This window comes from Myotis nattereri, assembly GCF_964212035.1.
Source record: "Myotis nattereri genome assembly, chromosome: 13".
NCBI lineage: Eukaryota > Metazoa > Chordata > Mammalia > Chiroptera > Vespertilionidae > Myotis > Myotis nattereri.
Genome location: NC_138088.1, coordinates 40,000,276 through 40,012,850, shown reverse-complemented (window position 1 = coordinate 40,012,850; position 12,575 = coordinate 40,000,276). Strand labels below are relative to the sequence as shown.

The 12,575-nt window shown below is 35.3% G+C and overlaps 1 protein-coding gene across 1 annotated transcript in view; it reads left to right on the top strand.

The window, feature by feature from the left end:
* Positions 1 to 12,208, top strand: part of TM9SF3 (transmembrane 9 superfamily member 3) — a 42,976-nt gene extending 30,768 nt beyond the window's left edge. Inside the window, exons 10-15 of the mRNA XM_081104894.1 lie at positions 1,102 to 1,241; positions 4,068 to 4,136; positions 7,200 to 7,346; positions 7,762 to 7,845; positions 7,972 to 8,048; positions 10,858 to 12,208. Coding sequence (XP_080961020.1) covers positions 1,102 to 1,241; positions 4,068 to 4,136; positions 7,200 to 7,346; positions 7,762 to 7,845; positions 7,972 to 8,048; positions 10,858 to 10,925 — 585 coding nt within the window. The 3' untranslated portion in view covers positions 10,926 to 12,208. The remainder of the gene's footprint in view (positions 1 to 1,101; positions 1,242 to 4,067; positions 4,137 to 7,199; positions 7,347 to 7,761; positions 7,846 to 7,971; positions 8,049 to 10,857) is intronic.
* The last annotated feature ends 367 nt before the right edge of the window (positions 12,209 to 12,575 follow it).

Sequence of the window (12,575 nt, the reverse complement as noted above, 5' to 3'; positions counted from 1 at the left end):
TTTAATAGTTATAGCCAGTCTTTACTCAGTCCTAGAAAGTTAGGTGAAGAAGAAAGTTCTTGTTAGTCTCCACACAGTTCTTGTTAACTTAAAAAATACAGTTGCCCTTTTTTTTCTCTTGATTCTGTGAGCAAGTAAGGTGAAAGTCTGTCACCCTAGCCGGGTGGCTAATTTGGTTGGAGCATCATCCTGTACACCAAAAGGTTGCAGGTTCGATTCCTGATCGAGGCACATACCTGGTTTGCAGGTTCTATCTCAGATTGGGGAGCAACCGATTGATGTTTCCTTCTCTCATCAATAAAAATATATATTTGGGTGAGGATTTAAAAAACAAGTGAAAGTCTGTCTCTTAAGTATGACAGAGAGGACACTGTAATTTTTTTAAGAGATGGGTGGAACTGGTGAATATATTTCAGAGAAAGAATAACATATAAAGAAATATGGATGTTTTAAATGATAGGTGAGTGTAGTGGTAGGAAGCGAAGCTTCTTCATAACTTTTTTGTTTTCAGGAACTACACTGTTTTTAGAACCTCATTAAGCATTTATATTAATATATTACCAATATTAAAATCTTTTCACATATCCTTACCTGTAGTCAGACTTTGAAATTTTTTGAATTATTTAAATACATTAAAACACAGATATGCTGGTGCTTTACAGAGTCAACCATTATGGAAAACAGTATGGAGGTTCCTTAAGAAATTAAAAATAGAACTATCATATGAACCAGCAATTTCACTTCTGGGTATTTATCCCAAGAAAAAGAAAACAATAAGTTTTTAATTTCAAATCCAGTGTTTCTTCTATTATAGCACCAAAGTGGCCTAAGAAACAGAATGGAAGTTACTTATTAGCATGTCAGAGATACCTGATAAAGTTAGGCTTCTTACAGGTATTTGTTTTGGTTGTTGTTTTTTTTAAATTTTGTTTTATTGCTTAAAGTACTACAAAGAGTATTACATATGTCTCCTTCCCCTAAACATTGAACCTAAACATTTTCTTTTGTGATCAGGTTGTGTTTAAATTTTGTATCCCTTTAATTTATTTTTATTAATGTTATCATTCTGAGTAATCACATACATTTTAATTTAATTTACAGGTGGCTGTTTGTTGCATCTGCTTTTTTGTTATTCTTCCTCTAAATCTTGTTGGTACAATACTTGGCCGAAATCTGTCAGGTCAGCCCAACTTTCCTTGTCGTGTCAATGCTGTGCCTCGTCCCATACCGGAGAAAAAATGGTAAAGAAAATGCTAAATCTTATGTGACTGTTTCTCACAATATGGAAGTTGTTAAGGCTGTTATATGTATGCAACTTTTGGAATTGGATTGTTTTATAAGAATGACTATCTTAAGTTTTGACTTAATTTGTCTTTTTACATTTTCCTTTAACCTATTTGTTAGAAGTAGTAATACATTTTATCCTTATTTCAGTTTCTGAATATTAGTGCCATTTACAGATAAGTCAAATGCTTTGATAAGTATACTGTGTGTAAGGGTGGGTGAGAATTAAAGCTGCAACAGTTGTATAACTGCAGTCTACAGGCCTAATTTGACTTTCTGTTGTTTTTATTACAATAAGTCTTGTTGGAACATGCCTGTTCGTTCACATACTGTCCCTGATTGCTTTTACAGTGCAGCATTAGAGTTGAGAAAGTTATATCAGAGACCATATCACTTGCAAAACCTGAAGTATTTACTATCTGAACCTTTACAGAAAAAGTTTGCCAATGCCTCATCATTTGATTTTCCTTTGTGGTTATTTATTATTCTAAACAATACTGGTATACACTTAGAGCCAGATATATCCTACCAAATGAGAGATGAATTAGGGTTGAGACCGATTGTAGTTTACTGACTTGCGGTCTTTATCTTCATTTCTGGAATACATAGAATCTCTCAAATACATTCTGTCACATTGTATGTATGCACAAACTGTGTTCTTGAGGCCCTCCTATAATTCAAAATTAATCCTGACAAAAGATGACAAGTATTTTTGTTTAACAGATGAAGAGACTATTCAATTGCAACAGAGTAAACATAGTTTACAGTTTAATAGACCAATCAGCCTTCAAAATATGATTCTTGATGATTTTTAATTTGAGATGATTTGTATTTTTTCAAATTTTAGACATAAAATGAGATGCAACTAATATCTTTATATTTCTAATTCTAGCAATTATAATGTGAACTCAACATTTATATATTTTTCCTCTTAAAATTAGTAAGCTGAATATTATATATAATTAATATAATATTAAATTTAATATTTATTAAATTGATTTATTCTGTTCAGCATTCTTTTTTTCCCTAATTCTTACTATAAAAATAGGATGTACATTTATTACATTCCCCATCTCATAAGATTTGCTGTACAGAAGACTACATATTCATACTAAGGTTATATATTGAACCCTCTGTTCCTATTTCCCACATTATAAATGTAACATATTCAGGTACTTACACAATGTTTTGTAGACTTGGAGGAATGTAGACATTTAAGAAAGAAAGGCTGAATAAAATAGCTTCTATAGTTTAAAGGAGAGTCATCTGTGCTAGTCTTAGTAATTATCCTTGTTCTTTTTAGATTAGGCTTAAGAGAATTTTCTAGTCTGTTTTATAACTCAACTATATTTTTCAAATTTGATTGTTGAGGCCCATTGATATCCTGATGTTCACCTTTTACTGGGAGGATAAGTTTAAAGGAAAAGCATAGTCAGAAATCAAAATGGTTCTCTAGGTCACTAGGGCTAATGAAGGAGAGGAAGGACAACACATGACCTTGTCAACCATGGATTAAATTTAGGTGTAGGAAGGCTTGTGTGTATTGTATTTTGCTTTATATAGACACATGGGAACCAAAATCTGAAGACTAGATCTGGCTCTCACTGTATCATCTTGGGCAGATTTTTGTTTTGTTTTGTTCTTTGTTAAACCTCACCCGAGGATTTTTTTTTTAATTGATTTTTAGAGAGGATGGAAGGAAGGAAGGGGGAGAAAGGGGGGGAGGGCGGGGAACATCAATGTGAGAGGCATCCATTGGTTGCCTCCCAAATGTGCCCCCTCGGGAACAAACCTGCCACCCAGATACATGACCTTGACCAGGGATTGAACCTGATACCCTTTGGTCCAAGGGCCGATGCTCTACCACTGAGCTACATTGGCCAGGGCTGGGAAAATCATTTTTAACCTCTATAGGTCTTGACTTTCTATAAAATGAGGGAAGAAGACTAAATTAAATGATTTTTAAGTTTTTCCAGCTCTCAAATTCTTTTATTTTCCTCTCAGTTTTTTAGTTTGTTCATTCCAGAGATATTAGTTTAATACCATTTATGTGCCAGGTACTGCTGGGCACTGGGAATACCTAGCTGAATAGCTTCTGCCTGCCAGAGTTTATGGTCCAGTGAGGTATGATATGTAGGTCATTAGACAGGTACAGTATAGTGTGTTAACTGCTGTGGGGAGGTTATATTCAAAGGATAGTGGAAGGACTCTCCTCTTCCTGGGAGACTTAGAGAAGGTGTTACAGGGACACTTAAGCTAATACTTGCAGGGAGGTGTGAGACAAGATAAGCATTCCAGGTAGAGAACTACCAATTGCAAATAGTAAAATGTTTTTTGAGTGAATAAATGAAGTTTGAAATTTAATTTTTTCATTCTTTGTCTCCATTATAATGCAGAACTCATAATGTCTTCATGGTATAATTCATAGCAAAAGGAATTACTATACCAATGAAAGACTGAGCAAAGAAATGGCAAGGCCACAGTTTGGGAGACATTATTGAGATAGGGATCTTAATACTTAAGAGTTGTTTCACTGGCAAGAAGTTGTGTCTCCTAAATTCTTATCTCAGCCTTTAGTGATGGAAAGAATTTTGACTCTGTTCTAGAACTAATTTGAAGTCCCACCTCTGTGTTGTACCTCTTTGTATTTTAATTTTTCTTTTACTGATTTGTTTCTATCATTTAGATTTTTAAGTACCAAGCATCTTTCTGTTATCAGGTTTTATATAATATATAACATAAAATCATGCTAGAACTTTAATGTTAATTTTAATATTTTCCAGGTTTATGGAGCCTGCAGTTATTGTTTGCTTGGGAGGAATTTTACCTTTTGGCTCAATCTTCATTGAAATGTAAGTTTTGGCAATGTATTTATGCTTTGAGGGATTTAATTGTAATTAGAGAATTTAGGAGTTAGGGTAGGATGGGAAAGCATCAGAGTTAGTCTGTTTATTCCATGGCTTCCAGAAAGGGGTCTATGTATCTATCTAAAAGTAGTTTTCTGCTCTGTTCTGAAATATTCAGATGAAGTTTATACTTATTTTACATTATATTCTAGACCTCTCGTTCTATAAGAAATCTTAGAAATCAAAGCATGCATGCTAGAGAATGCTAGACCAGCTTTTGGTCATAAGCACAATTTAAGGAATTACTGGTGTTTAATGTATTTTTAAAATATTTCTGGGTGTCCAGAGAACTAGGTAAACCAGTCAGACTATCCTGACGTCTTTGGAGGCATAGTCATTCCTAGTTTTCTTCCATAGAGACCTGCAGGAGTGCTAGGAAATATGTGTGTGTTCTTGGGGCGGTGTGTGTGTGTGGGCGGGGGGGGGGGGGGGGAGGCGTGGTTGGGAGTTGCTGGGGGGTGGTGGTGGGAGGGGAGAGGTATGCCACCTTGTGCCCAGTTACCAGTTACCATGTTGTACCCAGTTACCAGTTGCTTCACAACTGCATGCTTGGTTACCACTGCAAAATGTAAGCCTTTCTTTTCTCCGCCTGTGTTCCAGGGTTTCTTGATGCGAATGTGCTGGCATTTTAGGCAAGGCAGTGCTATGTATGACACTTTCTCAAGAACTGCTGTCCTACACCTCTGGCCCCTGCCCACAAAATGCCAGTCATTGTAACTGCTCAAAATTCCTTACACGTTTCCTGTTAGCTGCACCACTGCTTATTCTCTCCTGTACAGGGGATGCCTCCTTAACAAACATGATTGGATCTGATAATTGGTTAGTTGATAAAGTTGCCTCATGTAAGGGAATTATAAAGAAAGATACATACATAACATTTTATTTTAACTTAAAACAGCTAAAGGTACATTCTTCACTGAGTTTTTTTTAAAAAAATGTTTAAATCCAAAGTCTTTTCTTTGATTTGTATCTAGTTGGTGTTTCTGTCATTTTTCCTTTGACCTTCATAATACATCTTAGGTATTTTCCAGCTTTTTTAAAGTGTAGGAAGAACAACATAAAGACCTGTCTGAAGCGTTCTAATCTTTTATAGTCATCTCACCCACACTTAATTTTATAACTTTTTTACTTTTTAGCAACTCACCGTATTGAATTTTCCCAAAGCATTTAAAATAATTTTTAGAAATCACACATCCTTTGTGCTCTTACGTTTATTGGCTTATGTGACATTAACTAAATTGTCTAATTACACCAACAAGTACAACTGACATAGATTTGGGCTCACGTACCAGGTGTGGCTTTTAGTCAATACCTTGAAGAGGGATTGGATTGGTATGTGTGTCACTTTAGCTAGTGGTTTAATACAGCTGTTTCAGGAACTTCTGTCCTTTACATCTGATACTGCTTTGTGTCCTCACCCTGACTTGACTGCCGACTGTTTTTTCCCTCCTGTCCCCATCCTGAGTTCCTTCGGGCTCACATCTCTTCCTGCTCTCAGGTACTTTGTTCCATTGGCGAGCCTTTCGCTGCATCTTTAACCTCTGCTCTGACCTCCGGCACACTGTGCCATTCTGCCCTTGGTGATCAAAGTGACCTTTTTAAGGTATCAGTCTGATCATGTCACTTCTTTGCTAAAGACTCTTGTTTTCATTGAGGTAACTCCAAATTCCATAACAAGGCCAATAAGGATCTTCCTGATATAGGATCTGGCCCTGTTTACGTTCATCTCTTAGCTTTCACCCCTTCAGTTGAAGTTCTAGCCACACTGATCTTTGAGTTTTTCAAAATACAGTGAATTTTCTCATTTGTGAACCTTTGCCTTTGCTGTTTCTATACATGGAACAGTCTTTTTGCTCCCCCGACCCCCTTTCTCTCACCTTCCATCCTACACATGCCTTAGCTGAATCTTCTCGTTTACTCTCGCCCCTCTGGCGCATTGGCAGAGCATGTGTCACAGTGCAGCACGGCTGCCCCTTCCCTGGGGTCCCTCTGAACAGTACTCTCCCTGAGGGTGGAGGCTGTGTTGTCTTCATAGTTCTGTTCTCACTGCTTCCCTGGAATAGGGTGAGGTCTGTAAGTCTCCTGAGAGAGTGAATGATGAACAAATGAATTAATCAAGAGAACAAGAAAAAGAAAAGAGACTAGAGGATACCCCTTCTAATTGAATGAAGACTAGGGTAATGGAATTGGAATGAAGGGTCTTTTTCTTAGTGTAAAACCTTTTTCTTTTTTACAGTGTGTGATTCCTGTCATGTAAATAGAAAACCCGGGTAAAATTATACTATCATGTTTAGGATTGTAGGCTTAGGTGGCAAAGTGGGTACTGCCCAGGGTAAAGGTGGAGGTCATTACAAAGGCATAAGGGTGAGTTTCTGGGGTGGTGACAGTGTTCTGTCTTCATTCAGATCTTAGTGAAATCTTAATACCCTTTCTCCTACTGTCCTCTGAAGATAGCATAAAGCTGCTTTAGTCTTTCTTGTCCTAGTTTCTCCCCTCACCCCTAATTTTATATACATTATTATTCTATCAAACCTAGTTTTTAGCTTAATAGGATATTTTATAAAATACAACATACATTTCTTTAGTAGTGTTGCATTTAGAAAAAAATGAAAGAGTGAGGGAATTGACTTTTTTACAAATAATGAATTTTTGGCTGTTGTTTTTTCCCCACATTTTACTCCTTTAAGCTTCTAATTCATTGTTTGGTTTGACATAAATGGCCCACTACCAAATTTTTCCTTTTTAAAAATAAATTCTTTATTGTTGAAAATATTACATATGTTTCCTTTTCCCCCCATTGACCTCTACAAAATTGTTCTTGAAAGATTACGCAGGAATATTTTGGAGAGAATTTGAGAGTATTTAACAGATGAGAAGAGGTAAGGGAAATTGTTGGGAGTTTTTGAAAGAAAAATATTGACATTAAGGTGAGAACTAAGATGAGAGACTTAGCACGAGCAGGTAAGCGTCAAAATAGAGACTAGCAACCGCCTTTCTGCCGCTGCTCAGGTATTTCATCTTCACATCCTTCTGGGCGTATAAGATCTACTACGTCTATGGCTTCATGATGCTGGTGCTGGTCATCCTGTGCATCGTGACTGTCTGTGTGACCATTGTGTGCACATACTTCCTGCTGAATGCGGAGGACTATAGGTGGTGAGTACTTACTTTGGGGAAGAACCTTTGGGGACCATAATGTTTTAAAATAGATTTCATTTGAAGTATGTTGAGTGAAGTAAAAGATCTGAATAAAAATCTTGCTACTTAAGATAGTATAGGGAATTTTCCAGTGATAAAAATGATATAGATAAAGATGATGAAGATTTTCTGTTATAGTGTCAGTCATTTTTTTTTTTTTTTTTATTGATTAGGGTCACTGTGTTAGAAATATTTTTACAAAATGCTTGATGTGGAAGAAGCTTTATGAGAAGCTTCATATATTTAAATGTGAAGTACATCATTTGTTTTTAAATATACAAAATTTTAAAGGATTTTAAAAATGAAATGATTTGCTTTTTAAAATCCTCATTTCAGTGCCATTCATTCTAAAGAGCTATGTTTTCCCCTCTAGGCAATGGACAAGTTTTCTCTCTGCTGCATCAACTGCAATCTATGTTTACATGTATTCCTTTTACTACTATTTTTTCAAAACAAAGTAAGTTGAGACATTTTCTCATTTGTATTTAGGAAACAGAACTAGTTATTTAAATACTAGCATTTAAGGCCTTACGTTGAGAATGAAAATGGATGTACAATATATATTTATTTTGTCTTATTTCAGGATGTATGGCTTATTTCAAACATCATTTTACTTTGGATATATGGCGGTATTTAGCACAGCCTTGGGGATAATGTGTGGTAAGTTCGAAAATCTTGGAATATCATGAGTAAATCTTTGAGTGTTTCAGAATCAGAAAAATATAGTAATGGGAAATTAAGAAATTACATTTTATTTGATCAGGAACATCAAAATAAGAGTCTGGTTAACTTCTTTTTTTTTTTAAGTTCCACCTTTAGTAATAGAATAAGGCAGATGTAATCATCTTGTTAAAAGCTAGGTTCTAGTATGACATTTGTGGACCCCTTTGGGTACCAGGATTGCTTTTTTCCTTTACCAGAAGAATCTTTTCTCCATATTGGTGGGTGTTAGAGGTGGATGTTGGAGATACAAACTTCCAGAGTCCTGGGGATGTAATGTACAGCATGGTGACTATGATTAATAATACTGTATTGTATATTTGAAAGTTGCTAAGACATTAGATCCTAAAAATTCTCAGAAAAATAATTTGTAACTGTATGGTGGTGAATGTTAAATAGAATTATTGTGATAATCATTTCACAGTATATACATATAACAGATCACTGTTGCACAACTGAAACTAATATAATGTATCAGTTAAAAAAAGAATATGTTCATTCACATATACCATGTATATCATCACGTGTGCACAAACACTGTACAAGTGACATCTATTGTCAAGTACTAAAACTCATTTCCACAGACAATAAGGGATGACATTTCTCTATATTATAATCACGTTTCTTTAGCTGTTGTGATAACCTTTCTTTGTGATAATTTATTAGTTAACCAACTTTGGGGGGAAGATGAATAGGAACTGAAGGTGAAAACTAGATTTGGGAACATCCTGATGTATATTTTAGGCAATCAGAAGGTTCCTTTAGTACTGTTGGCCATCCTTTCTTCAGAATATTGCTCATAGAATTCCTCTTTATTTCATCTGAGGTCTTTCTTGATTACCACCACCATTTAGAAAGGTATAGAATAATGGGATTATGTAGAAAATTTCATTTTTTTTCTTGACTTGATGTATGATCTTTGACTTAGAGAGATAATATCTTGACATTTACAAATAAAATGGAATGAATTTAGGTAAAATTTTTTTAGTACTTTTCCTGTTGAAATTTCATCTTGCTGCTTGAAAATCTTGGCACATTTACAGTTACCTCTTGTGCTGGCAGTATCCCCATATTTATTCTTTGGTGGGTGTATATGCCTTCAGTTTTGGGGGCAGAGGGGAAACAAGTCAGGCTGAAACTTACTCATGTGTCATCATGATACAGAATTATATTCATCAGGTTATGTATCAGCAATTGAAAGAAAAATATTGTTGATTTTTTTGATGTAGGAAAAGGAAGCAAGTATGTTAAGGTGGGTAATAGATTGTTATAATCTATATTTTGAGCATAGAATAGCATTTTAGTTTTAAAGAAATTAAGTTTAAAAGTGTATCTCTAGCCTGGCTGGTGTGGCTCAGTGGTTGAGCATTGACCTATGAACTGGAGGTCACAGTTCAATTCCTGGTCAGGGTTTATGCCTAGGTTTCGGGCTCGATCCCAGGTGAGGGGTGTGTAGGAGGCAGCCAATCAGTGATTCTCATCATTGATGTCTCTAGCTCTCTCTCCCTTTCCCTTCTCTGAAATCAATAAAAATATATTTTTAAACAATAAAATTAAAGTATATCTCCATATTATTCCCAAGACATTTACTTTTCTAGAGAGCATATTCACTATCCTCTTCTTATAAAGTCATCTGTATCATAAAAGGCTTGTGGTCGTGACGCCATAAGGCCGGAACGACCAAACAGCCGGTCGCCAGGAGGTGCATGGAGCACCTCTCTTGGGCCGGGACTGGTGTGGCGGAGGCGGGGCCGTGGCTCATGCAGGGCAGGTCTGGGTCTCGTGTGATTTCTCGTGCTGGGCCTCTAGTATTTTTATAAGCTTATTCTTGAGGTACTTCCGTAAGATTAGGAAAAATGATTCTCTAGTTTGGTACTGTTTTGTTTTGAAGCATATCTCCACTCAGAGGGAAAAAGTGTTTTATAAGTCTGGAAAATTAGATTTGATTATTGAACTAGTGTTATGCGAGTTAATTTTTTTTTTTTTTATTTTAGAGAGGAAGGGAGAGAGAGAAAGAGAGAAACATCAATGATGAGAGAGAATTATTGATTGGCTGCCTCCTGCACGTCCCCTACTGTGGGGGATTGAGCCCATAACCCGGGCACGTGCCCTTGGCTGGAATCGAAACTGGGACCCTTTAGTCCTCAGGCCAACGCTCTACCCACCGAGGAAAACTGGCTAGGGTTATTATGCAAGTTAAATTTTTGATTCTAGTTAAAATTTTACAAAACCGAAAATTTTTTTCTTACTTGTAAGGACTTGTATTATATAACTATTTCAAAATGAATTATCGGTATTTTAAAGTGTAATGTAATTAATTCATATTAAAAATGTCTGTTCATTGAAAAATAATTAGAAATAAGTTTGCTTTGTTTTGTTGAGGTTTTTTTGAATTTTTAATATTTAATTGTGGGACATTTTCAAATATACACAAAAATAAGGGCCATTTATTTATCTATTGTGAGTCCCCATATATCTAACATCAATAATTATAATCTCATGGCCCATTTTGTCTTTTCATTTAACAAATTGGTACTTAATTCTAAAAATATATCAGGTCAAACTTGGTGTATGGAAGTAACAGGTGATTTGCAAAACAAATGATACAATTTTAATAAGTTCAAAGAGAATACTAATATAAAGACATTATCTTGATAAAAAAAAGAACTCTCCAGAGCAGAGGGCATTTAGTGTTTGTAAATGATTGCTCTGTATGAATTTGTTTCAAAACCTTATTTTATCTTTACAGGAGCAATTGGTTACATGGGAACAAGTGCCTTTGTCCGAAAAATCTATACTAATGTGAAAATTGACTAGAGACCCAAGAAAACCTGGAACTTTGGATCAGTTTCTCTTTCACAAGTGTGGAACTTGCACAGCAAAAAAAGCGCAAGAAGAGATTTGGGCGTTAACACTGGGTACTTTGTGGGTCTATCTTTCGAGGATGGCGTAAAGTAACATCTATTTCCATTGATCCTAGGTTCTTACTGACTGCTTTCTCCAACTGTTCACAGCAAATGCTTGGATTTTATGCAGTAGGCATTACTACAGTACATGGCTAATCTTCCCAAAAACTAGCTCATTAAAGATGAAATAGACCAGCTCTCTTCAGTGAAGAGGACAAATAGTTTATTTAAAAGCATTTGTTCCAATAAAATGACTAGAGGGAAACTTGGATGCTAAAATTACATGAATAGAAATCTTCCTAGCACTTAGTGTTTCCATGTTACTGAAAAATGATGTTCCAGAAATAATATTATTTTCTCTTATTTTTACTGCTATCACCAACCTATTGTGGGACATTTTTATATATTGAACCTGGGTTCTTTTTTGAGCATTTTTCTCCCCCAATTCAACTGCATCTTTTTTCTAAAAGAAAGAATTAAAAATATTAAATCCTGCATGTAATATATCTGCTGTCATCTTAGTTGAACCAGCTTCCCATATATTTATCTCAAAACCATCCAGTTACATCTTAATTCCATCCAAAGAAGATACAGTCTGAAGATAGAGGTGTACTCTCTACAATGCAATTTACTGTACAGTTAGAAAGCGAAGTGTTAAATGGAGAACATATTTGTTTTATTAAACATTTTGAGATTTAGATAAACTACATTTTAACTAAATGTCCTAAGTGATTATCTTTTCTCCCCCCTCTCACCCCCCAAGTTAGTCTTACATCTTTTTTGGGTTTGAATGAAGGTTTTGCATAAGAAATTATTAAAAACAAGGGGGGTGGGTAATAAATGTATATAACATTAAATAATGTAATGTAGGTGTAGATTCCCAAATGCATTTGGTTGTACAGATTGATTACGGAGTACTTTTTTCTGATGCTGATTGGTGTAGAAATGTGTGAATTTGGGTAGCTTTTTACATCTTGCCTACCATTGCATGAAACATTGGGGTTTCTTCAAAATGTGTGTGTGTCTTCTTTTGGGAAGGGGGAGATTGTTTTCTTCTGTTTCTTTTCTGAGACTCCTACACGAACTAAATTTGTAATTTAGAAACCTTTAATTTTGTTAATCTTGTCTGGGGCACTTAAGTAACATCTAAAGCATTACTGCTTTAGAATGTTAAAATAAAATTTCCTGACCAAATTGTTTTGTGAAATTAGATGTGTTTGCAATTTGAAGCTATCTTTTTAAAAGGCAATATTATTGAATGCAGTTTTTAAATAAACTGTAAATTATGCTTTTTTTAATACAGAGAACTCACACTTTAAAATCCCCAAACCTGCTTACATCTAGATTATCCAGTACAGTCAGAAGTGAATGATAAGCCCTTTGAATGAAATTGTGGCACAAAGTCTGTTCAGGTTGGTGTACCCTGTAAAGGGGGTGGGGGGTAAAAGTGGTTAGGTTACTATTGGATGAGCAAATAAAGATTACAGTTTTCTAAGAGAAGTGATTTTAATTTTGAATACATCTTTCTGGAACTATCCATAATGTGAAGTTTTCCTAGAAC